The 26,189-nt window shown below is 45.6% G+C and overlaps 2 protein-coding genes and 1 long non-coding RNA gene across 9 annotated transcripts; 1 reads left to right on the top strand and 2 right to left on the bottom strand.

The window, feature by feature from the left end:
* Positions 1-376: 376 nt before the first annotated feature.
* per2 (period circadian clock 2) lies at positions 377-12,935 on the bottom strand. Of its 3 annotated transcripts, none has more exons than XM_049746440.1 (23): positions 12,508-12,935; positions 10,338-10,430; positions 10,096-10,250; positions 9,830-9,951; positions 9,365-9,566; positions 9,095-9,146; positions 8,670-8,812; positions 8,486-8,564; positions 8,271-8,377; positions 7,989-8,142; positions 7,739-7,853; positions 7,342-7,494; positions 6,986-7,058; positions 6,697-6,877; positions 6,468-6,586; positions 5,899-6,105; positions 4,840-5,112; positions 3,852-4,672; positions 3,334-3,456; positions 1,844-2,051; positions 1,592-1,760; positions 1,271-1,421; positions 377-1,124 (listed from the first exon to the last, which is right to left on the bottom strand). In XM_049746440.1, the coding sequence occupies exons 1-23, from the start codon at positions 12,933-12,935 to the stop codon at positions 969-971; spliced, it is 4,284 nt and encodes a 1,427-aa protein (XP_049602397.1). In that variant the 3' UTR covers positions 377-968. The 3 variants fall into 3 exon arrangements, with proteins under 3 accessions (XP_049602397.1, XP_068504739.1, XP_049602398.1); XM_068648638.1 differs by lacking the exon at positions 12,508-12,935 and adding an exon at positions 11,782-12,152; XM_049746441.1 differs by lacking the exon at positions 3,334-3,456.
* Positions 12,899-26,189, bottom strand: LOC125984527 (solute carrier family 12 member 9-like). 4 transcript variants are annotated; one of them, XM_049746465.2, is made up of 15 exons: positions 25,816-26,189; positions 25,107-25,241; positions 24,677-24,814; positions 24,484-24,596; positions 23,978-24,179; positions 23,732-23,839; positions 23,350-23,461; positions 22,651-22,808; positions 22,154-22,236; positions 21,535-21,659; positions 21,268-21,460; positions 20,946-21,120; positions 20,730-20,876; positions 18,332-18,420; positions 12,899-13,043 (listed from the first exon to the last, which is right to left on the bottom strand). In XM_049746465.2, exons 1-15 carry the CDS (start codon positions 26,003-26,005, stop codon positions 12,993-12,995), a joined length of 2,019 nt encoding a protein of 672 aa, XP_049602422.1. In that variant the 5' UTR covers positions 26,006-26,189; the 3' UTR covers positions 12,899-12,992. The 4 variants fall into 4 exon arrangements, with proteins under 4 accessions (XP_049602422.1, XP_049602420.1, XP_049602419.1 ...); XM_049746463.2 differs by lacking the exons at positions 12,899-13,043; positions 18,332-18,420 and adding an exon at positions 18,797-19,894 and having other exon boundaries at positions 25,816-26,188; XM_049746462.2 differs by lacking the exons at positions 12,899-13,043; positions 18,332-18,420 and adding an exon at positions 18,797-19,984 and having other exon boundaries at positions 25,816-26,187.
* On the top strand, positions 15,930-18,793 carry LOC125984569 (uncharacterized). 2 transcript variants are annotated; one of them, XR_007486996.2, is made up of 3 exons: positions 15,930-16,147; positions 17,509-17,737; positions 17,800-17,930. It is a non-coding gene; the product is annotated as an uncharacterized lncRNA (long non-coding RNA). The 2 variants fall into 2 exon arrangements; XR_007486995.2 differs by lacking the exon at positions 17,800-17,930 and adding an exon at positions 17,964-18,793 and having other exon boundaries at positions 16,021-16,147.

The raw sequence follows: 26,189 nt of genomic DNA, 5'->3' as shown, positions 1-26,189 counted from the left end.
GCTTTGCAGACGCCCAAAGTCTGCAATGAGGCCTCCAACTACAGGGGGGCGGCTGCCTCACGTTCACACCTCATCCCAAAGTGTGAAGATGAGGAGGAGGAGGAGGCTGCCGCCTTTGACCCAACATGCTGAGTCTGCAGGATCTGACCCCCAAGAAATTTGCATTAGGAAGGTCAACCTCTGCAAGACTTTTGTGATTTCTCGCATTGAAGTGCAGATGGCTCAGCTTTAAAATATTTTTTCCATGTTTCTTAAAAATCTTAATGAGTGACAATCTATCTCTTAACATGTGAATGAATCACTGCAGCCACCATTCAGGATTTGCTCAGCACACATTCTTGCTCCTTAAAATATCCCTTTTGAAATAAAAGTGCCATTGAATAAGTAGTCTTTATCTCACATTATTTACAATCAAGTGCAAAACCAGTTAAGACACACAGAAACAATGGTCCACCAACATCACTCACAAAAGTGCGCTTGTGCGTTCCACAGAGACAGCCAACTAAAATGCTGTTACACATCACAAATGCAGTCCAAAAACAGTTGGGTCCAACAAAACCCAATCTGGCTCGAAAATGGATTGAGCTATCACTTTCTAGGTTGTTTTGTGAGGAAATAATTGAGCCAAGTAGTGGCTTCCTCCATTTTTTTTTTTATTTTCTACCCCCCTGAAGCTCCCTTTTTGTGTCTCTTCTTCAGTGCTTGACAAAAAATAGACAAAAAAAAAACGGCACTTTTTGTTTTTAAATAAAGCAGGGCAAAACATAAAACAACAAAATTGAAGTAATCACTCAGTGATTGTCGTTTTCACGCTCCTGTTGCGTTCACACGTCAAATTGAGCCATTTAAAAAGTAAAAAACGAGATATTCCGGTGAAATATATACAATATATACATGGAATTCATTTTGTATGTTTTCAAGTTGAGTTGAAGACATTTTTAGGATTAATTAAAAGTACTTGTTTGAGTCTAAGAGGTCACGGAGGAGTCGACCACGGAGGAGGGATCCTCTCGGGGGGTACTCTGGGAGCCCCCCTCCACTAGGGGGTCCTGCTCGACCAGTTCTAAGTCCAGGAGGTCATCTGTGGGCGGGGCGTGGATGGCGCCGTCGCAACACGAGCACACCTGGACAGCGATAACATGTTGGATGAATGAGGAAGCCCGATTGGCCACTTCATTAGGTACACGCATACAACGCAGGGAAATCACGTACGTCTGTCGTATCTGAAATTGTGCCGTTAAAAATGAAACAAGCTTGTTTTGCAGCGCACCTTGACATCCAAGACTTTGGGCAGCACCCCCTTCTTCATCCAGGGGTGCACCCGCATCAGCTCCTTCTTCTGCTCCTCGGTGAAGCTGGGCTGGCTCTTCTGCATCAGTCTCAGCTTCTCGCGGTCCTCCTTGAGAACTTTCTGGATGTCGCTGTCAATAAAACCAAAATCACATTCATCATCGGGTCACGAATGTTTGAAGAGCAGCAAACATGCTCTGCTAGCGGTTTGGGTAGGTCTGGTTGAGCAGAGATTGAAATACGAGTTTCTGCCCAAACCGGATTTGGATGTCAAACGAGGGTTTTTAAAGTAGGCGCTTACCGCGAGGGCATCTGGTAGGTCATCATGACTTTGTCGTCAGCCTTGGCCATGAGGAGCCAAACGGGGTCTCGGAGAACGTTGTCGCTGTCGCCGCCGTCCGGGTGACCTTTCACCTTCTGGCTCTTCTGTGACGAGTCCACGCTTCCAAAATATTTGCTGCTGTTGCTATCTGATGGCCAATAATTCAATAGAGAGATTGACTAAAAGCTAACTTTGGGAGCAACAAAGTGACGTTGGATGATTTCACCTCACCTGCCCCGCTGGCCGAAGCTCCGCTGTTGGACGTCCGGCCGTTGGAGGTCCCGCTGGCCGAGGTGCCGTAGCCGTTTGAGCGCGAGCGCACGGACCCCGAGGTGGCCGAGCCGGTGCCCGAACACGAGTCCTCTTGCAGGATGATGTCCAGCATGTCGCTGGACAACGAGGTGTTGTCGCTGTTGTTGCAGTCACCGCGAGAGCTCGCCTGGGAGGGAGACACACAAGCGACGTGACATTAACTAGTCATCCTCAGCAGTAGGTGGCGCTATACTAGGGCAGTGTGACACGTCAGCTGCATCCGAAAGAAACGTCTTTGTTCACAAGATTTGATCATTGTATTCGATCAAATTGTATGTATAAAAAGTGCTAAAAGTGGTATCAAACATTCCTCTTCCTCAAACCTAACAGGATTAAATCAAATCAAATCAAATAAAAATGAGTGTGGTTGCTGGCCCCTAGGGCCATAATTTGACCCTCCCCACATTATGGTTAACGTGCTGCTTTTCACCATTTTGAAAAGCCAGCACAAAGGTGAATTTGTCTGAGCATTTTAGTGACAGAGATGCAAATGGTCTCCATAGCATGAATGGTCTCCAACTACAAAGGAGCAAGATGGCGGCGCGTGCACACGCAGCGGCCACTCTCTGTCCCGTTCGGTGTATTTGAGTGTTTGTCCGGCAATTTTATGTATGTTCGTCTCGTGTGATACGTCGTGCTACTAGTGCGGCGGGCATGTTCTGCTCAACATCGGCGGAAGTGGGTTTTATGGCGTTCTGTACTTTGGTGCGGAGAGATTAAGGGCGCTCGGACTGCTTCGTCATGGAGCGACGCCGGACTGGCCTGCTCTTCCTCCCCCGGTTGGACTGCGTCGTGAGCTCGGACTGCTCCGTCCTGGAGCATTGTTGGGATGCGTCGGCAGCGGGTCTGCGAGGCAGCGGGAGAGGGGCCAGCGCGGAGACATCGGGCCAGGCTTGCGGCCACCCCACCTCGCCCAGCCGTGCCTTCCATTCTACTGGCGTACGTTCGTTCGCGGGACGACAAGATGGGTTGCGTTCGCCTGATAAGATCCACGAACCGGACAGTGCGTGCCTGCTGTGTGCTCGTGTTCACAGTGGCCTGGTTGACTGTCATCTTTCCGGACTCTGCTGTGGATCGGGAGCGGCTAGCGTGCTATCACTCTTATTGTTCATCTTCTTGTTTTATTTTTCCTGTGTTGTTTACTTGTATGTGCGTTGTGAACTCTGTCTTGTTACCCTGGGATAGTGAGAAACGTAATTTCGATCGCTTTGTGTGTCTTGACATGCGGAGCTATTGACAATAAAGGAGACTTTGACTTTGACTTTGACTATCAAGAGGTTCTTAAATAAATACGCACAGCAGCAGTTGATCACATTTGTGTGAGATGGGCAAGGGGCGTTAACGGACACATGGAATTGAGTAGGGATGGGATTGGACAAGGATGAAAAGCTTTCGGCCGGTCAGCCTACCTGACTGCTGCAAGCCCTCAGCCTAGAAGAGAACATGCCTTTATCCCAAGACAAACGCTCACAGACATGGATCGTGCCCTCGCAATACAACGGTCCAGGCGGACCAAGGAGACTGAGAGATGGCTAAAGGGTGTAAGGCATAATACAGCACGTGTTAACACCCAGACAAAGCTCGGGATGAAATCTGGCTTTGATACAGGGCATATAGAAATACATTCTCAATTTTTGGAGGAATCATTCTGACTTTCACTCAAGTGAGAGGTGATCGGTTGCGCTCGGGCTCAGCAGGCCCCACAATGGCGACTTGCAGGGAGGGGCGGCGCATACACACACAGAGAGAGGATACAGTGCTCCCCGCTGTATTGGCCAAACCAGTTGAATATAGTTAAAGAATGTGAGATTTTTGTTCTGTTTTTATCGCAGAATTTCCCCTGTAGCGGGTTGGGTTCGGAAAATAAAGCGGGGTTCACTGTATTTGGTTTGGGGCTGGGGGAAAGTTTCGCCGTTTCATAGCCTACCTGATTCAGCTCTTTGGTTTGGCTCCCGACCGCCGCTTTCTCCCGTTCGGTCGCGTTGGCGCCTTGACCTCCGGGAGGCAACGTTGTGCCATCCTGCCGGTCTCCAGAGAGCTCCAACTCCAGGAGGTTCAGAGGAGAACTGCAGCGAGACTGGAAGAGTGGCGGCGATGCAGACTGCGGCGTGGAGGCGCGAGACTGGCCCTCCGCCGGGACTTTGGGAGCTTCCGAAGCAGGCGGGGGGTAGTAAAATGATGGCGTCACGTAGCCCACTTGGGGTGGATAGGGTCTCTGGGGGTTGAACGGGGCTGGAGTCATGATGGTGGCTTGCCCGGGGAAGGTGGCTTGGCCCATCTCGGGGTGGTACGCCGGCTGCTGAGGTCCGGGACCCAAGGCCGGGTAAAGGTAGTTGGGTAGCACAAGAGCCATGATGGGGGCGACCATGGGTGCAACGTAGGGGGAGTGAGTGACCCCTGGTGGGCAAGGAGGAGCCCCTTGATTGTCAGCAAAGTCTTGCAGGGGGGTATTCACGAGGGCCACCACCGAAGGATCTCTGGGGAAAACCTGGAGGGGGAAGCCCGGGAAGGCTACAGGGAACATGGACTGAGATGTGTCCGAAGCAGACCAGGATGTGGGGTTGAGGCCTTGATTCAGGGGAGGACCTCGCGGCGGCTGCTGCTGCCTCGGATAAGACGCGGTGCTGTCTGAGGACTCGGTCTGCCTGGCTCGCTTGGGTTTGGTCTTTCTGTTGCGCGCGGCACGCCGGCCCGCGTTAAACTCGGACCCGGGGCCGCTTCGCTTTGCACGCTGAGCAGCCGGAGAGACTGTGAAGATAAAATGATTGTCAATAAAGTGGAACGCACACATTCCGACAATCGGGCCAAATGTGAGCCTTTTTCCTCATTCCGTCCCAGGATATATATTTTGATGACTTTGACTACAAACACTCATGAATCTGTAAGTGTGATTTGATTTATTTATTTTTTGTTACCGTCGTTGGTGTTCTTTTCCCTGTGGCGCTCCAGGTACTGCGAACAGTTGGCTTTGAGGGCAGTGAGCTTGCGCAGTTCCTTGAAGCCAAAGAGGAAGGCTTGCTCCTCCTTCTGCGTGTGGGCCGCCAAAACCTGCTTGGTCAAACCCAGTTTCCTGTACGAGTCCCTCTCTTGGCCGCGAGGCGAAAAGGCCCAAGACGGCGGCGCCGTCTGTAGCGGGTTGTGGCCGCATTCTGCTGCCTCACCTGCCCCTGACACATCCTCTGTGATCTCTGAATGAATGACAGAGGACCAACAACTCAAATGAGTCCACATAAGAACATCAGAATTCATCTGCTCGAGAAGACAGTGGAAAGAACTTTGGACACAAACTTATACACGACTTAACACATGCACACATTCACAGAGATGAAAGAAATCTGGAGGAAGCACAAAAGCATCACGTTGATCCTGTGATCAGAATATCTGGAGAAATCTCTTTTGGTCCTTCTTGGCCTTATTCCTTGGTTTCGATCACATCATCAAGGTGTAAATGTACAGTAAACAGTTAAAAGGCAGATGGATTTACAGTGCTGCAAAAAATGATCATCTCCTCGCTTTTCTCCTTTTTCCTGCATTTTCCTCCATATCAAAAAAATGGCAACTTGAAAAACGAGACCGCAGTTTTGTCATTTTTAAGAACCATGACAGTGGTGCCTTGAGGTAAGACAAAGATTTTTGTTGTGTTTTTTGGGGGGGCAAGCATTTTGATGGACAATTTGAGCTACAAACAAGCCAGGGAATTAATTAAATTCAAGGCGCCACTGTTTGGTCATGAAATAAAAATTCTAGTCAGAAATACATAATTAGCAATTATATAAAGTTTTTTTTGAAGTAATCTACTTAATACCTAAAAATACTAATGTGATACAATTTCAAAATCCATAATAGATTGAATACGAATTAGGAACCATGATGGTAATTCTGAAACGATAACCGTTTGAAAGCTACAAGAGAGGAAATCTGAACGAAGAGAAGAAAAGCGATGGGAGAGGCTGATCCTTTTCACGGCACTGTACCTGATTCTTGCTGAGGTTTCTTGTCGCCAACATGAACTATGGTGCTACTGTAGCTACACTGGCTGGTGATGGACACCACACTTTCGGGTTTGTTAGGTAAAGGCAGGGGCAGCGAAGTGCCCACTACCGCTCTGGCAGCGTCACTGGACTTTTTATCGGGGTGGTCCAAAGCGGAGAGACCGGAGTGATCCTTCAACAAGGCCGGTTCTGCCAAAGAGAACAAAAAAAAAAAGATACTGACATCGGACTGCCATTTTGGAGAGTCTGAGAAAGAAGAAGCTTTGAAGCATGTATGTCCAAACGTTTGCCACGGAGAACCACGTGTTGGTCAAATGGAAGGAAAGCTTTCAAGAAAACTTCAAATTGATAGCAATAGTCTTCTGTTTTTTTTCTTCTCGTAACCTTTTTTTTGTAATTGGAATATGTGGCAAATTGAATGACAAAAACTGTGTAGCCGGGGGGGGCAAGTGGCCCCCCTGGGTTGGACTTTGGACACCCTTGCTTTTGAAAGATGACCTTGGAATAAGGCATTGTTGATTGTAACGTTAATGGCGGTTGGACGTTCATACCTTGAGAGGCCTGCATTGAGGTGCAGATTTGGTGTTTGTCTTCATCAGAGGACGTGGTGTTTGAGGATGATTGGCATTTCCTCTTCAGAGCATATGGAACGTTGCAATTCTCCAAGTACCTGCAGGCCATCATAAGATGTAAGGATGAACCGATAGCATTGTTTTTCCGACAGAGCACAAGTACAAGTATGACTGAAATGGCAAGTTAGTTGCAATGTGTTGTTTGTACCTGACAATGCTGTCCAGACAGCTGATCTGCTGGTAGGAGTAAACCTTCTGGTCGTTGAGCGGCATCTCCTCGTGGGAGGAGGACTTGCTCTCCTCCATCGGCGTGACGTTTTCCTTCCAGCTGAGGAGGCCTGACAAGTCCTTGGGCTGCACCACTGCCGGGCTCTTCTGGTCAGACTCCACTAAAGAGAAGGACTTTGTTTCATTTTAGATTTGACTTTGGGGAAAATTAAATTAAGAGCAGGATGGGTTCATCTTTCCAAGTAGAAGAGGTGGCAATCTGGACTTACAGCTGTTCATTTTCCTGCATTGTTCCTGGTGCTTCTGAAGATGGACTCCTTTACAGATTTCTTGGAAGGTTCTCTACCAAAAGAAAAGAAGAAAAAAAAGTTAGCCGCCTTCGTCTATTTATAAGTTGACTTTACAGCACTGATCCGACCCTCCATATCATTTTGTGGTCTGAGAGTCTGGGGCGAGTGATCAAAACTGTTATCTACAATGCCACAAGGTGGCGCTGGCGCAATATTTTACAAAGCACTCCTTTGGCCAAAGGACAGAGAATGACTTCAGGAGTAGCAAACCACAAATATAAATATGAATAACTACTAAAGTGGCACGTTACTGTGTAGAATGGACATGAACTCACCGGCCTGGCTTTGCTGCTCACTTCTTCCTTCTCGTTGTCTTCTTGATGGAACTTGCTGCCGTTGTTGAGGCTCTCGGTAGAGGAGGTCATGCCCAGGAGGTGGTCGCTGCTGTTCAGACTCCTGTAGCCACTCGACCCACTATTATGAACTGGCTGCAGGACAGACAGGACCATCATCAACAAAGGAGCCCTGTTATCGAGCTCTCAATCTTATTTAGCTTCTCTACAGGAAGGCTAAGTCATTTGGACAGTGACGTAAACTGGACCTATTAGAGACTTGTGGAACAGCAATAGTTCCACTGTAATCCCAGACAATTTTGACAGCTTTCCCTGTAAACAAAAAAAAAATCTGTGGACTGAGTAGCCAGCCATGTGGAACCTTCTTATTGTCTCTCACCTGCAGGAGGAGTCTGTGGATCTGCTCAGTGATCTCATGGATGTCTGAATCCATGGACTTTAACTCAGATCCAGCAGTGAGCGGGGCCATGAACACCTCCTCGTTAACGGGGCCCCTGGAGTCCAACAAATGAAAAGGTTTATTAAAGGGACTATTATATTTCAGCAGTGGTGGGAAGTACAAAAATATAAATATGTTGTCATTGCACTAAAGTAGATTTTTTTTTGTGTGTCTTGAAGTAACAACTCACGTTCGCACTTTGTGTCTCCCGATCACAAAGGAGACCTTGCGACTCCAGGGATTGACAAAACTGGACCAGCTGGTATCCAGGATGACGTATTCTCCATTGCGGGCGCAGAATCGGATCGACGAGTGGTCGAACGGCTGCCCGGCGTACTGGAGGACTGGGCATGCGGAGGAAAACATCACATTACTTTTAGGCAGATTGAGAGCTTGATTAGGTTTATTCCTATGTACAACCAACAAAGTGCAAAGAAATACAAAAAGCAGAGGAGGACGTAAAAAGACTCACTTTTTCTGTGGATGGCCAGCATGATGGGTCGGTCATTGGGATGCAAGTGGAGGAGGATGGATGTGCCAATCAGATCCTGGGGGAGGTAACCCAGGAGAGGAACCGCTCTGCAATGGAAAAACAGTTCATCGGCGACATAAAACCACAGGCAGAACTACTAAATGCTCTCAAACGGGATGGCATGAATGCAGATAAGGAATGTTTGTTTGCCTTACCGTTCATCCACGTCCTGGAACACGCAACTCGGAGAGTGCGTCGTAGTGAAGACGCGCTTATCTGTCGGAATCCGGGGTGCTATCCAAAACACACATTGTATTCAGTGACGTAGCACTACATTTTAAGACCAACCTAATTTGCCTTCAAAAGCAAAGATGTGTTCATTTCTGTCAAGGCCCTTACCGTCATAACCCGAGTGAACCCTCTCGGCCAGGAGGAGACAGCAGAACTGGTCCTCAGCGTGCGCCGTGACTTGGACCTTCATCAGGTAAGGAGTCATTCGGAAGGGGTAGTACTGCAGGTTGCCTTTACACTCCTTTCCGCCACTGGACCAACAAGTGAAACAAACAGTTGATTATTTTAAGTCGATTAATCAGATGATTAAAAAAATATATAAATAAATAAATAAATAAATAAGTTTAAATTCCCATTCCTTTATTTAAAAACAATGACGTTGTTTCAAATTGACCGTGTAGAAAATAGAAAAAGATACATGATTCATTCTTATCTGATGACCAGTGACGCACACGCATGTGATGTCACAAAAACACATCCAGAGTGGAACCAAAGCATGAATAAAAATCACACACAGCAGATGGTCCACCCACCTGATACGGCAGAAGAAGGACTTCTCCTGCATGCAGTCGGGCGGAAGAGACTCTGCGACGGGAAACGAGGCACGTTTTCATTCAGTAAAACCATAGGGCACTAAACTTGCTCGCCTGCTTTTACTCCCGTGGGGGTGGGGGGGTTGGCAGAAGGTGGGATTTCCACAAATTCCATTCATGCATAACTTCACCTTTGCTTGCAATGCGAGCATTTAGTAGCCGGTCGTCGGGAAAAACAAGCAAGTGGGAGCGAGTGTTTCTTTCTCCTACCTGCTCCAGTGCACATGCTCCAGGAGGGCAGCCGGTACGGCGTGGTGAAGTTGTAGAACACGCTGACATCCTGCGGGATCAGGAACTCCACAAACTTGCTGTTGTTGAACACGTCCCTTTTGCAGTTGAGGATGGAGGCGGCTTGGTCAGAAATGTACACGATCTTTCCCGTGATGAGAGACACGGCCACTGCGAAAATGTCCTGTTCGTGGGGAAAACAGCAACACTTTAATGGTCAATTCACTTTTGATAATAATAACAATAATAATAATAATACATTTTAAAAAAATCTAATTTTCCAATCTGTACCAGTGCATTATATTCTAATTTTTATATTTAATTTTTGGAATCATTTTCATTAAAAAACAATTCAAATGGTAAAGGTCTACACTGGATGTTACCAAAAATGAAACATGATGTTCACATAAAACGACAACATTTTCTTACAATAATTCAGTGACTTACATTGTTTTTGAGGGTATATTCCGATGTAATGCTGTCGATCTCATCGATGGTGTACGATGACACATCCAGGCCAGAAGGTTGACTGTCATTGGTCATCAGCAGTTGGTAATACTCCTCATTGGCTGCAAACAAGATTAAACCTTGGAGTCAGGCAGACTTGAATAACAAGGAAATTATTTATACATGGAAAAAAAACCCAGGACTTTTAAATGAACTATTATCTAATACTGCTTGCTAAGGGAGCCGCGGAAGTGCGTGAGCTTTACCTTCCACCTGCTTGACGCAGCGCAGGGCATACTTGAGCGTGTTCAATGTGGACGACTTGCTGCCGTGCCTCTTCTCGGCGGGCAGGTACAGCTTCAGCTCTTTCAGGGTCTTCAGCACTTCCTTTTGAGTCTTGGCTTTGGCTGATTCTTGACTACTGTAAGTGGCACAAGCGCATTCCCGCCCGGTCAGACATGCCAAGAACCTAAAGAAGTCCAATTTTGGGGTCCTCGGGTTTACGTACCTGCAACCGCTGGTGGAAGGGTTGTCCTGCTCGGAGCTGAGCAAACTGAAGGCGTTTGAACTACTGGGGGGAGACGGACTGTGGGAGTTTGAGCTGAAGGGTGGCAGAGAAAGAAAAAAAGATGATCAAGTCGTGTAATAATAAACACGGATATGTTCTCATATAGAAGTTTGCCTCTAATCATTTCTCGAACATTTGCTATCCTTTATAATAGCGTGCACGCTTGTCAGCCAGGTGAGCAGCCCTTGAGGTGGGCTTACGTAACACTGAGCAAAAATGGAGGCGGACGATCTCGCAGTTTGCGGTGCGCTTAAGTTTGACCTGGAAAAAGATGGGCCGATGTCGGAGCCCTTTTGTGGAAGAAAGTGAACGGATCCCATGTTGTGTTAAAACCGGTGCTGACAAATGTCAGCGGCTCCTTGCGGAGAACACGTGGCTCGGTGGGGATGGCGAAGAATTAGGAGGAGAAGGACAACTTTTAAATACACCCCGCATGAAAAGCCATTAAGGTAAAACCCATTGCACTGTAATGACTACTAGAGAACGGGGAAAAACAGAGCTCCAGAGCAGGATGGATGGATAAATTGATAGATAGTGGCGTAATTGATATCCACAAAATAAAAAAGGGCTGAATAAAATCATGTCAAAATGGAAGTCGAAAGGCACAACCTGATTTTGTAAATTTAAGTTCGACTTAACAGCACTACGAGAAATACAGCAGGGTTTTAAACTCAGAAGAAGCCCGGCAGAGTGTCGGGCGGTTGACAGTCTTAAGGAAGACCCGCTAAACCCAAAATGGACTCTGAGACGCTGACTCATCACAATCCAGGTGTACCTAAATAGCAAACTAATCCGGCTAACAATAGAGCGACACCACCACAATTGGCAAGCTTTGAGCAATGGAGGCCATTTAATGCAGTTACACACAATGCTCCAAAAATATGACAGCCACTTTTAGAGTGAACTGGCCCAAAATGTACTGCTAAGCTTTTACAAGGGGCTAATTGGGCTCCATTGCATCATCGGACTTGAGAGCTTTGGTTTCTCTGCTTGGAAAAGCAACGCATTTAGTCTTCTTTTGACTAACAAGTTCTATTGACAGCTGTATTGTATTGTGCAAACTGCTGATTCCTGACCACTGTGTCGAAGCACGCACGAATGAAATTATCTAATTCCACTTCAGTAGGCTAAAAATGGCCACGATATTGATGGGGGAGGGCAGGGGGTGGGCAACAACACCAAACTATTGAGCTGTCATTGATGGTACGGCACTGCCACCTGAGCTGGACATATTAGAAGGTTTATTTTTTTAACTCAATTTAAAGCTTTTATTGTATCGTTCTGTCATCTGGCATGGAGGGCAATTGTTGTCATTTAGACATCACAATGATGCAAATAACTTGACTTTTTTTTTTAAGAACATCTTACAGCACAAAACGCTTACCCAAGACTATTAACAGCTGCCCGTTCCGTCGCCTCGCACTAAAAATAGCCAACTTAAGCCACTGAGAATAGAGCTGCCTTTGCGAAGAGCATTCGAGAGGAGACGAGAAAAAAAAAGTCAACGTGTGTGAAGTTGACTTGGCAGCGGCAAGCGGGTCAGCGAACCGGAATATGAAGAATCCGGCCAGCAGCGTCTCCGTTTTACGGTTGAAGTGAAAAGTTTGAGAATGGCTACCATTCGCCTGATATGGTGCTTATTTTGAACCACTCCCATTTGGGACATGAGAGCGGAAACGGTAAGAACATGCATCACTCCGCCCCGGGACATACAAACAAACAGGACGTTGTCATGGCGACAAACGACGTGTCAGACAGCATGACACGGCCCCTCTGGCGTTATTGTAGAGCCAAGTGGCCGCTCTGCCGGATGACATCACCGGGGCGGAAATCTGTCTGGGAGCTTTTTTTTCAAATGTTCCCACCAGTCCAAATGAACTTTGGCGCTCTTTTGCCGGCACTGACTCAAGTTCTGCGATGACTTTGACGTCACGCTGCAGAGGCACCAAAGCCGTTTTGGAAAGATCCCGTACATATTCCATCTGTACTTCAAAGTACATTTGGTTGACTCATCACTCAAATATGTTCAGCACACGTTCAGCCCACTTTGTATGAAAATGATGATAGTGGAAGATGTGAAGTGTGCACGACATGTTTTCGGCCACCTTACCTCTTGTTGCTTACAGAAGATTCCAACAGGGCGGAATCTTTGCTGTTACTGTTGGAGCTGCCCATCGACTCGCCCCCGTTGCTCCCGTGGCCGCGGCTCTCGTTGCCGTGCGATTCGGTCCCGCTGCCGCTGGAGCCGCTGCTCTTCATCTCCACGTCCTCCTCCAGCAACGAGAGGGAACGAGAACTCTTGCGAAGTTTGCGCGGGCCGGCGGGGGCAGGTTCGTGGCCGCTGCTGTCGCTGCCCTCCGACGGCAAGCCCAGCTCGGGCCTGCCTTGGCCATAGCCGCTCATCCGCTGCAGCTGCGCCACGGAGCCGCAGCCGGAGGTCCCTCTCGGCCCGGGGCAGCACGATGCTGACGCCCGGCGGCCATCTTGGTCCTCCAGTACTGAAAAGCAGTAGTGCTTGGAGTCTGAATCTTCTGACATCGGGAAGATGAGCTGACTTCTCGTGGGCGGTGGTTAAGTTGAGTCGAGTGAACACAATCACCCCATCGCCGGCTGGGCAAGTTGTTGAAGGACTGGAATGGGACTGCTCTGCTGAGATGTGAATGAAAATAAAATGAAAATCCTTTAGCGCATCGCTAGTCGTGATGTCTGCTTGACAGAAGCTGAGCTGCACTGTGTTGATGCTGTTAAATCCAGCAAACCAAACACGACTCCTATCAGTTTGTTTAATCTGCTTTTGCAACAATCGGCGAATTCAAAGGTTTTTAATCATTGATCGCATTTGTTTGTTGTAAAAGATAACATTTAAAAAACAGTCACCTTGAGACCTCGACAAACACTCTGCAGGTGTGTGAGCGGATTCAAGCTGTGTAACCTTTGAAAAGAGAGGTTCTCCTCCATCTGAGGCCCCCGACCGACCCTTTCAAAAGGATCATCTGTCGTGCCAAGCACAAAGAAAACATTTACTTGAATGCCACGTTAGGCTGCAGCGAACCGTTTGGTCTTTCCTGGCCTTCAGACGCCGCAGCTAACAAAGATGACATCGCTAAAAGAAGACGAAATAGTCGGACCATTCTGGTCCGCTCTCTAACCGCACTCCAAGCACATTCTCTGGTCGTAGGAACGTTTTACTGTTTGAGCAGCAAAAATGCATTCGCCAGGGAAAAGTGGGTGAGATGACCACGCTGACATTTATTTGAGAAAAAGACCATTGTAATCCTGAACTATGTTTTTCTGTATTTTCCAGATCACAGTATTCTGCAAAGGTTGATGTGTCACTTCTTGGAAGCGCATTCATATCCATACGGTGACATTCTGACGTGACCGTTTCCACCCATGACTAAAGATCAGCTCGGTCCGATGTACCCGCCAGGCCATCTCCGTCGGAAGCAATATTCATTCAGCACGATTAGCAAAAAAAGAACTCGTGCGCTTCGTTTTTGCTCGCAGCGTATTATTTCAGTCACCATTGTGGCTTTTGCTTTCTTATCAACCACACAATGGGTGATACGACTAAAGCCGAGTTTAATGCAATTTCCGGCAGAGCGCACAATGGATGACAAGAAGGGCGAAGACACAAATGGCTTCGCCCACTGAGAACATAAGAACACCGAGATCCCACCATTGACAGCTAATCGGATAGCACAAAGCAAATCAAAACATAAGAGGCCCATTTCACACAGCTTGGCTGACAAATGTGTGCTAGTTAACAATCGGTGGAGAAATAAAGTGAATAAAAACTGCTGAGGCTTAATTGGGTGTCATCAATCTAGAATCTGCCGCTATGAAAAAAAAAGGACAAAACAATTATGAATTCTATTCTGTATGAAATCCTGAATGGAAATTTCAAAAGTTTTCATTTCTACTTTGGGTGTGAACTGAAATTGTTTGTGTGACCTACATCCACGCTCAATGACATCCCAGATGGACCTCTTGGATCTGATGCAGATTGACCCACACACACACACACACACACGCACACCGTGACAACACAAGGCTTCATCGTTTATCCCAGTGGCTAAAAAAAGGACAGGTACCAAGACGGGAGGGTCACGTCTCGGCCAGTGACAAAAACAGAGTGCAGGTGGAGAGGGTGACACCGATTTACCGATCCAACTTTCAACCTGTGTCCCAAAAAAACAGGAGTAAGGAATTCTAAATACGATTGCCCTCTTCATTGAGACAAGCCGAAAATACACTTTGCTTACAGTTGCATTCAAGCAACCTGCAGGTGTTTTTGTTTTTCTTGGCCTGATGCTCACATTGGCTTTCTGGCTAAAGCAAAGCAAGAATCCTATTTGCATTTCCATCCATTCCATCTGTGCAAGCCAGAAAGACGACATAAAAATAGCGAACAAACATCATAGCAGAACTCCTCGGCTTTGCTTGAGGATATCTTGACATTTGATTGTAGCGAGTACTGAATCAAGACTGTACGCCAGACAAAGCTTACTTTTCAGGCATTGAATCAGAACATTTTGCTCTTCATATTTTCCTGCATCCTGGAACAGATTCAAGACACCTTTTGTGCTTTTTTTTTGGGGGGGGAGGGGGGGGGGCTGGACAGATGTCTCTTGATACGAAATAAAACCTTCACTTTGTCTCTCTTCTCTCTACAGTATCAAAAAGTACAAGACACTTGACTATGAATAATTGTGTGTGACAAAGATGCAGTTGCTTGGAATTCAAGTGCCAAATAAACGGAACAGCTCTCCAAGGTGTGACGCAGACTAACCAGCAGATCTAAAAATGTATAGTGTGATTCCATAATTTTTTCCTCAGAATTGAGTGATTCCATATATTTTCCCCCTCTGCTTGTTCTTAAACAGTAACCATTACTGACTGCCACACTGATTTTTCTTGTTTGTTTTTTTTTTCCCTTATAAAATTTAACAACTGAATGATCATCGTCCGTGGTTGCATTCCGGGCATCATTCACTAACTCCACGGACATGTGCTGCGCTGCGCTCTTTATGTAAGGTGTTGTGTTGGACTTTCCATGCGACGCCAACTCCGACACGTACGCGGTCTCCTTTTTTTCTTTGGGTGCTCCCTCAACCCTTTAACATAGTTTAGGAATACACCGTTGATATTGACAACAACTACAAAGTTGATATTCTCACGTGAAAGCACACCGGCCGAGTCAGCTGATCCATTAGTCCACTGACACAGTTATGCAACTTCAACATTAGACAGCCTTTTAAGAGTGCATATCGAGCTCCACGTACCGTAAACAACCAACACTGGTCCCCGTGTGCACGCTGAAGTAAAAACTAGACTCCGGGTAGGAAAGCTGGCACGAAATATCAGTTCTTCGCTGCCCGTGACACTGCCACTCTCTCGGTCAGATTTGTACTCACACTGCGTAGTGGAGCTCTGGTTGAGGCATTGACCTCATTGTCAGAGACTCCGCCTTCTTTGTTTTTATTAGTTCCCTCGGCTGTCAATCTTAACCTCACTGCGGTTCCAGCCAAGCGGCGCCATTGTTCCGTGTAAACGGACTTCCAACCGCAACATCGCACACATCTATGATTGGCCCGTACAGCTGTCACTCTATTTATATAAGCGCGTCACCAGTTTCACGTGGAGAACTAAGGGAGGAAGGCGGGGTCAGGGAAGTTTGCCAATCAGCGGAGAGCAAGAGTTCCTGAATGAAGCGGCTGGGATGGCTGTTGTATAAACTGTTATACAAGGTGACTGCGCATGCGTTCAAGTATTAAGTTAACAGCAACGTTGGGAACTTGTGATATAACACAAGGTGACTAATAATCACAGTCGTACCTATTAGATCATTCTTCAATGTATTTGCTAGCTCAGTGGCCTAGTAGTAGAGTGTCCGCCCTGAGACTGGAAGGTTGTGGGTTCAAACCCCGGCCGGGCCATACCAAAGACTATAAAAATGGGACCCATTGCCTCCCTGCTTGGCACTCAGCATTAAGGGTTGGAATTGGGGGGTTAGATCACCAAATGATTCCCGAGCGCGGCACCGCTGCTGCTCACTGCTCCCCTCTCCCCCAGGGGATGGATCAAAATCACATGGGGATGGGTTAAATGCAGAGGACAAATTTCACCACACCCAGCTGTGTGTGTGACGATGATCATTGGGACTTTAACTTTACCTTATTTAATCATTAATTCTCTGCTGTAATAGTTTAGGCTGAAGGAATGACAGTTTCATTAAAAAAAAAAATCAGTTTCCCAATCTTTTTAGAGGCACATATTGCAAAAAAATCTAACCCCTAAAAAGTATACTGAACTGAAAAATAAAGATGTTTAATTTATTCTGAAATAGACTAACACTGTAAACTGGGCCTGTTTAGTTGAGCACAGATATCTATTCGTATGAAAGGAACACAGGTGAACAAATTAATAAAAGCATTTCATTGTTCTGCCTACTACTATGTCTTAAATCAATTACCAGGTAGAGATTATTTGTTTTAAAAAAACAGATAATTATTAAACCAATTAAATGAAATGATAAAATTATGCATATATGCATGCTGGAGAGCTTTCATTAAAGACACCCGTGACATGTTTAAAATGAAATGAATTTGTATGTACCCTTCAATCAAATCGATTTGGCAGAAAATCCTTTTTCAAGGTACCGTGTATGAGTATTGATCCAGAAACGAAGGGACATTATATCTTTCACAACACGTGTTATCACCTCGCCATCTGCTACAAGCAGAGACGGCGACATTAAGTCAGTGTTAATTGGCATAATCAAAGCTCAATTTGGTCCAATTTGCATTTATCTGGTAATATAATGATTCACCAACAAAGGAAAAGAGACTGAGATGAATATTTGGGCAAAATGAATCAAGCTTCCCACTGAATTCATATTCATGAATCATGACTGATTACCTTATTAGGTGTTTAACTATTGCCACATATTATACATTAGTCACACTTGGCCTCGATAACGACGACTGGGTGAGAGGTACCCTGGATTGGTCGCAAGCCAATCATGGGGCATCTTTAGATGAAAACGCATTCACACTCACATTTGGACAAGGTGACGCTTCCAACAAAGCTTTTTTTTTTTTTTATGCAGTGGTTCCAAATGAGATTGAAATGTGCGGGGAAGCCACTACACCAGCGTGCTGCTTCTATTTGAAAGCGTGTGACAAATGTGCCAGTATCCTGTCACGCCATCCGGGGATTGCAGATGGACCAGAGTCTGTCAAACCACCAAAGGAATGGAGCAACAGATGGCAAAACTCAAAAACTGTATTCGAGTTTGGGGAGTGCCTGCCCACTCACTAAGAGTAAAATTACAGAAGGTAAATCTTTAATTATCTCTCCATTTCCGAAAATGTGTCTGATCAAGCTCCACCCATGACAGGATGAGCCAGGCTAGGAAAAGTCTCCAGTGATCGTGATAGGAGTGCAGCACTACTGGATTTTAAGATAATTTTTGTTTTGAAGGCTCTAACTTGTCTCACCATTCTAAAAAAACTCATCCTGAAATTACAACTACATGGTGGATTGTATTTTGTGTCTATGCAGATCACTCAATTAGGGTCGTTTGATTTTGAGAGCCTGCACAAGTTCAGTACGTCGGTGCTATGACACTACTCAGAGCCGAAATTGACTGGAGCGAACAGCGAGCAGACGACAGGATGCTCAACTTTTCGTGACGAGGAGAGGACGGATGCCAATGGAAACTGAGAAAATCATTCTAATTATGGCTCCCGGAAGCTGACGTTGCAGAGCAGAGGGAGGCACTGCCTCACACCTTAGACAGTCTGGGGTGCTCAGTCATAGCATGTTGTCAACCACCCACGCACCCATTTATATATAGCTTAAAAAAATATTAGCACCTTTTATAAAATATATAAATTTGGATTAGCCCAAACTAATGGACATTTTCTTACCTGTGTCTTCACAGGCCAGAGTGCGTTCGCTCTCAATGTTGTATCAATTGATGGTAGACCAACATGGAGCCAGCTCTCCATTCCTCCATCTGTGAAGACACAGAAAGTCACTTTTGTGTGGGCAGGTGTCAAAGCCTCCTCGCCAACGCATGCAAACGCCGACATATGCCGCAGATGGCGTTGGATCCACGTCACAAAGGGGACATTTCCACGGTGCCCATCGCTAAATGACCAAATGCGTCACTCGCGCTCAGTCAAGTTTACATGGACTTACTTGGTGTTATCACAAAAGCCCCTGAGACTTTTTAACTATTAAGGAGGTTGACAAGTGGTTGTCAACCTCCTTGAAGTGGAAGTCGTCAAAAACGTTCTGGAAGAGAATGGCTCATACACGCCCTTACAGGTCTACATTATTATAGAGGAAATCTACAGTAAGCTTCGCGCATTCAATGCTCGAGAGAAGAATAAGGTCATCACAATTCACTTTTATTCTTTCATCAGTATATAACAAGCATTCAATATCAATGTGTACTTCTGACAGTGTGAGCCTAAATACATTCATTTAGTTACTTTCACCACTAAAATGTGCAAATTTGTGATTTACTCGTCATAAACCCTCAAAGGCGTCGTGATGAGAAAAGCGACTCAAATGTAAAACAGCAGAGCTGAAGAATTGACGTTCTCTGGCAGCGATTCTAAATGTTGACTGAATGAGAGCGACGGCCCAACTTCAGATTGGCGCAATCGAGATCGCCCACTTGCTCTAGAGGTCTGTAGTGATAACCGGCGTGACTCCGTGGACGAGCAACGTGGGACCCAAATCCTGACTCAGCAAGTCCACCTGATGGAGGTAGGCCCGGTAGCAGCTTGTGTCTGCAGGCGGCTGTGGCAAATAGAGGAAGCGCACAGCCGGTGGGGGGTCTCCGTGACTATGGATGAGATCGTTGACTGCGTGGATGTAATCATCCGTCATCTGCGCCGCGTTGCTGGAAAACGCTTCTTTGCATCCGTTATGCACTTCCTCATCTCTCTCCCTTCCTCTAACCCGGTGTAGTGCCACAACCTGGTCCCAAGCCACCATTTGCACTTGCGCCGACATCCGGAGCTCTTTGAGCATCAGTCGCAGCTTGGCCTCCTCCTCGTCCCACAGACTCCCCCCGGCTTCCACGCACAGGAAAAGGCGCAACCTGGCTTGGCTCCAGGCGCGGGTTTCGTGAAGCACGCAGGCCAGCTGAAGCAAAAACAGCGAGCAGACGTCCACGTTGCTGCCGCTGTCCGGTCGCAGAAGATTCAATGGCCAAATGTCGACAAACAGGCCCACCGTGCCGTGGTGTGTCTTTGTCTTGGTCTTCCTCCCCGCCCCTAAAACTTCTTGCTTGTTGAACAGGCTGAAGTATCGAGCCAGGGTCACGTTTTTGCCCATTTTAACAGCGTCGGTAATAATTGACACATATTCCTCTTCTTTGATGTCTTTGGGTTTATGTGCATCACGTACATTAGGGAAGAAAGGGAAGAGTGGTTCTCCCGACTCTTCGTTTGGATACACTGCATCCAAGCTGTGTTCTGGAGGCAAATGAAATTTGCTTTGGAGGAAGTCTTGTGGGGGGCAGTCGTCATAGAAACCTAAGACGAGAGTGTTTGGCCTCATCCCGCCTAGGAAACGTTACGATATGGGTTTCAATCCACAAGAATCGCGTTTTAAGCCACAGAAAGTAAGACGGTGAACCCACTGCATAACCGTGGTTTGGGGGGTGACTAACCTAAAGTCTTGTCTGGTTTAAAATTGTCTTTGGGGCCATGTTGTGGCATTAAGAGATTATCTTTAAGATTAAGAAAGATGTTGAAGTGAGCAGACGGCCTTAATTGGTCAGGCTGAAAGTGCCGTTTAATTTATACACATATGTGTATATTAAAAAAGAAAGCAGTGCTTTGCTGCCACCTTGTGGCATCAACGGGTAACTGATAACTCAATTCCCCTGGATTTTTTTCCCATCAGAGCAGGACTCACTTATTTCCTGCAAATAAAATGAGACCACCATACACAAAATCATATATTGGCCATTTTTGTTTTTAAACCTATCCTCACTGATTTATGTACTTTTTTTTCCGAATGCCCTACAAAGCCAGAAAATGGCACAAGAGCCCAGGCTAATTAGAACATAATTTAAATGTAAAAAAATATGACGTACGAAAGGAAGAGGCTTGTTAGGCAATTTTGTAAAAAGAGTACGACATAAGTGTTTTGGGGAACACTGTGGCTTATTTACGGTTGAACTATTAATATTGGCATTTGTGTATGAACATTTCCAGGGTGGGTGTCAATGGAACCTTTGGCTATTTATAGCAGGGCCAAAACCCGCAGAGGACTACTGTACAACAAAAACACAAGCACACCTACCAAAGCCTGTGATGAAAAGTAGGTTCTGAACTCCACGTCGAACAGAGTCAGCCAAGGTGAGGTTCACAAAGGCTTTGATGTTCAAATGGTCCACTAAAGCCAGCCAGGGGTGGTAACAGCTCTGCAAAGGATTGGACGGCCTCTCATCTATGGAAACGCACAACAAATCAAATGGCATCATTGAAATGGGAAGAAGAAAAAGCTAGAAACAATTACCTAGCAATCCCAGTTTGACATGACCCAGAACATAGAGGCCACTCTTCTTCAGGTCATTCATGAACGTCATCAGGCCCACACAACTACGAGGGTTGGCCACCATTAGCAGCACCTGAGGCCTCCAGAACTTGATGTGGTCCTTGCGCACATCCAGCATCAACAGGTACTTGCGAACCTGAGCAAGAACACCTGCTTACTAAAGGCTGGAAATGACATGCAATCGTTGATATGTATATCTGTGTTCTAATAATGACAGGGGGTGATTAAAAAAAAAAACCTTCACTTTTTTTGTTAAAATTCTATTCAAGATTTGTGTGTGTACCTGGTGGAAGATGAGAGCCTGGCTTATGTAGCCCCAGTTGCTGATTGGGCCGAGATAATGAATGACCATGAGGAGCAGCAGCATGAATGCTATGCTGGCAAATGCATAGATGGCATTGATCAGGAACATCATAACCAGGCAGCCAAGAATGCCCAGTGTGCAGGTGTGCCAAGTGAAACAACGGAAGGAGGGCCTAAATGCAGGTGGGGGAAAAGTATAACAGTTACCAGTACTTTATTTTTGTTGTTACCCATTCTTGTACCCTACCTAAAGTTTGGCGCAGATGCCCACTCGAGAGCCAAACAAGCCAAGTTGACAGTGGCATACACCAACAAGAAGATGATGGTCACAATTCCAGCAATTGTGTTCAATTTCCCAGTAAACAGCACCATCTAGTGGCGAACAAAGCAAATGTTCGCCCGACACGCGGTAATTCGATTTTTTGTGATGAGTAGACAGATGTGCATGTGTTAAAACATTTCAATTGAGTTCAGAAAGGTTTTCTTTTTCTTAAATCTTTCTTTTTTTTAAATAATTAATTGAGGCAAAATCACTGCTCCATTGTAAATAAAAAGAAAAGCATGTGATTCATGGATGAGTCAAATGTGTGAGTGATGACACGTTCACCATTTATTTGCATCTTATTACTTGGATCTCATCCTGATCGTGGTTACTTTTCAACCCCCACAAAAACTTTGAAAATGCATTTTGCATAAATACAAAATATTTATACAGCATTGTCTTGAAATACAGAAAAAAAAAAGGCTTTCAATGTCCGTTGCAGATGACGATTACTTTCAAAGTAAACATAGCAACAGATATTTTTAAAAAAGCAACAAAGAAAGATATATATTTAGATAAACACTTTTAGAAGGCAACATTTTACCTGCACAAGCAACCAAGAGGCAAGCACTGAGGCCCATGGGTTCCCGTTGCGGGATGTGGTCCTCGCCAGAGCCAGGACGCCACCTGTTGTCGGTTTTACAAAAGCCAAGTCAAAAAAGGCAAAGTGTCTGTTGCTGCTCATATGCTTCTTGCTGAAACAAACAACTGAGTCATCCCGCGTTGGTGCTTAACCAAAACACAGTTACAGCATTTGTGTCTCTGTAGAGAAAGTCAACATCGCCAGCCATCTGTTGTCAGATGATGCATTCCAAATGAACTTGGCGCTATCAGGAACTCCAGACATTCAATGGATAACTGTGGTCCATTTCTCACAGATGGCCGCCGATTAAAAAGATGACTTGGTTTTACACGGGAGTCAGCTGAGGTGGAACCATAGAAGTGAGCGTCAACTTATCAACGAGTCAATTTATCCTTTCGCAAGCCAATCAAGTTTTTTTTTTTTTTTTTTGTCCAAGACACACTAAATGGCCACCTTACCAAACAGGTTATCTTTAGAAAGCGCATAGAGGACTCGGGAGGCGCCGATGAGGTTGCTCATGGCGGCGGACATGGCCGACAAGTAGATGCCGACTGTGACCAGAGGAGGCCAAACATTGATGGCCCCGAGGAAACTGTAGTCTCTCTGGAGGATGGGACTAAAGAAAAGACAAGGAAGCATAAAGTTGACTGTGTTTTATGTACATTTGCATATTTCTATATATAGTTCAAGTAAATTGCAGGAATGACTTGCAAAAAGTGCACAGGGTTGTTCAAACTCAAGCTTGTCGCAATGCTTTGGGTGAACGCATATTTTTGTTTCCATTGTCTTTTTGTCAGCATTATCATAATATCCAATTTTCATTGCATTTCATCTCATCAGCTCATCGCAGTCACCGTTTGCAATCAGTGCGCCGCTGCATCTGTGCATACAAATGAGGCAGGTAATTTCATAGACGGACACTTCTGAACTATCTTGGCGTTGATGTTTTCAAAGTAAAGGATTTATGGACATGATACGTTTCATGTCTCCCGAGTTAAAACGTCAGAGACCTCAAAGAAAAAAGGAGAAGGACTTGCGACTCGTTTCAACACTCTTGGCTCTCTCCTGGGGAGGAACTGACTTTCATCCCTCGGTATCGTTCAATCAGTTTGACCTTAAGACACTTTCACCTCTCCAAACCTGATGGTGACACAAACCGTTGACAAGACGATGCAGCCAGCAAACTGAGCAGGTTGTACGTGACAAATGTTGTAAAAACCGCTGTCAATGTTCCTCTAGGAATGGAATAACTTGGGTTCTTCAAGTCACCTGGCCAAACAAAACAAAAAAACACTTTTTTACTGGCACCAAGGGCGAGGCGATTTTCCAAACAGCAATTCGCTGCTCCAATTCTGTTCTGCTTGATGCGTTTCTTTTCACAAAATTATGTTTTCTCCGTTTTTTGGTCAGTAACTGGCACTTTCAGTAAAATCAATCCATTTTCTTTTTTTTACAACCAAATTTGAATGGAGAAAAAGATAGTTTACTCTTTACTTAGGTAACATAAAACCATGATGCTTGATAGGTGAGACGCCTTACCTGACATGTTGGATCCAGCCATGATTCCGGTGCAACCGTTGAACATAACCGCAAAAACGGTGGCAAAACTCATCATGGTTCCAGTGGTGTAGTCGACGGTGTAACTAGCTAAAAGAAAGCACACTTGTGTTGATACTAGAACGAAGAAAAAAACAAACACTTCTGGCGGTTCCTTGAAGCCAACATTTTTGCAAATCACAGAGAAGTGTTAAGTTCAACATCAGGACAATGTTGCTTGTGACATACCCCAAAGGTTGCCCTCCAAGGTGTGGAGGCGGAGGCCGGTATAGTTAGCAGCGGTCTGGGTGGAAGCGTTCATGAAAGAGGAATGCGGGAGCGTAACTGTTCTGGGTTCCACGGTAAAGAAACTGGTGAAGATGGATGCCAGAACGGTTGTGACGATGAGGAAGATGACAAAAGTGGCTTTGGCGTAGATTTGAGCGCCTACCTGGAAATCACAAGCCGCTTGAACTGAGAGGTGAATTGAACATACAACGGAATCTCCAAAGTCAACCGCTCTCCAGGTTGTTAAGACAGTCGTCAACTTATTTAACAAATGTATGGCTATGTTTGTTACCATGGGAAAACAATAAATGTCTGAACAAACGACAGCATCCATTGTTTACCATGGCACATATTATTTTGCAATGGGAATGATTCCAGTCAGCCAGCCCTACAACAAATTGCATTCAAGCGCCAAGATTCTACTAAAACAACGGAAAGAAATGACACGGCGTGTTGCTGTGTCTCACCAAGCAAACAAAGAAACAAATGGAAAGCAGCACAGTGCCATAAAGCAAAGACCACCAATATCCTGAAGGCAGCACTCGATGGGAGGCTTCGAAAACCGCCCCGAGCTCTGATGCTGGAACAAGTACGAAAAAATGAATTAGTCAAGCCAAACGTTGTCGTGCCTCTGAATGTGATATACTCGTGCCAGCCAACCTTCTGGGACGCCGAAGGCAGACACGATTGCTTCAACCAGACCTAAAATGTAGAGAGCGCTGCCGCATACGTTGGCAAAGAAAAACATTATTCCAATGCTGCCACCAAATTCTGGACCTAGCGCTCGACTGATCATATCTGAAGGTCGTCATTAAAAAAATTGCAGGGATCATACTTTGGAAGATTAATTTTTTTACGTGCTAGCATATTAATAGCTGTGCCTCTGGAGTGCCTGCCCATCCTTCAAGGGAGAAATTTCACAACATACAAAATAGTTTGCTGGCGGGTTATTTCCAAAAATGTAGATGTTCACAAACCACTCAAAATGTTTCCAGAGTGTGTTGCAAAATGAGGCACAATTGTTTCAGAGCTGCTGTGCTAGTACAGATTGGCGCATATGCCCTCATAATGTAGATTCATTGAAGGATACAGTAGGCACCTCCCGCATCCAAGGCTCCATTAGTTGAAATGGCGCAGACAGAAAAGACTGTCATTGTGATGATGATGTAAGCCACCAAGAACATGGCGATGGCTTGGTACAGCCCAGCTTGACCTACAACAAATCCTGCGGGCAAATAAAGAAGAAACAAATGCGTGCAGGAAAGTTGATGATGGAGAATGCAGCATGGTAAACCTATCAAAATAATAGAGAAAGAAGACATGCATATCAGTGCCCAAGCTTAAGTGTCATTTTTGATGTTACAAACATTTTGGGCACGTCCATTATTCCCACGGTTATTAACTTCTACTAATATTTGTTTGAAAAATAATCACCATCCCGCCAAAATCTTTGTTTAATTACAAACACATTTTGGTAGGATCATTCATTAGCTTTTCAGGAACAATCATTCATTTTGTTAGGACTCTAAATCACATTTGTCAAGCCAGGGTAATTTATCACCCATGGCTTTAATTAGTCCGCAGAGAATGACAGAAGGCTTGGGCAAAATGTAATAAACACCGCCACTGGATGTTAAATATAGAAACAAATAGAAAGACAGACGACAATCATGAAAAAAAAAAAGATGACTCAAATTGCTTCGTCACCTGACCACGTGGTTACCTTTAAAGACTACTCCATAAATGTATTATCGACGATTTCGTATAGTTTTGACTCAATTAGTTTTCTTTTTACTGACCAATTCGCAGGAACACGACGACACTAAACATGGAAAGCAATGTCGGAATAACAACTCCGAAAATCACGCCGAGCTTTCGACGGCCTCGGTCTTGGCTTTGCTCGGGGCTCCTGTTTGCGGTCTCATCCTTCGACTCCGCTCCGTTTTTGGTGGTGAGTCGATAGTTGACAAGAGGAGCCTTCTCGGACATTACAACAGTTAATTGTCACTTCCTAAACGGCGACAACAACACAATACGTCTTAATTCATCCGCTACGGTGAAATATTGTAAAGCGGGTCATGTCTTTGGCAAGCTAGCTTCCCTTAGCTGTAGCAGGTCACGTGACGCGATCAAGGTGTGCTCATGCTAATGAGGCTGGCGGGAATTGCGACGT

The sequence above is a fragment of the Syngnathus scovelli genome, chromosome 17 (assembly GCF_024217435.2).
Source record: "Syngnathus scovelli strain Florida chromosome 17, RoL_Ssco_1.2, whole genome shotgun sequence".
NCBI classification, from domain to species: domain Eukaryota; kingdom Metazoa; phylum Chordata; class Actinopteri; order Syngnathiformes; family Syngnathidae; genus Syngnathus; species Syngnathus scovelli.
This window is presented reverse-complemented; position numbering and strand designations above follow the sequence as displayed.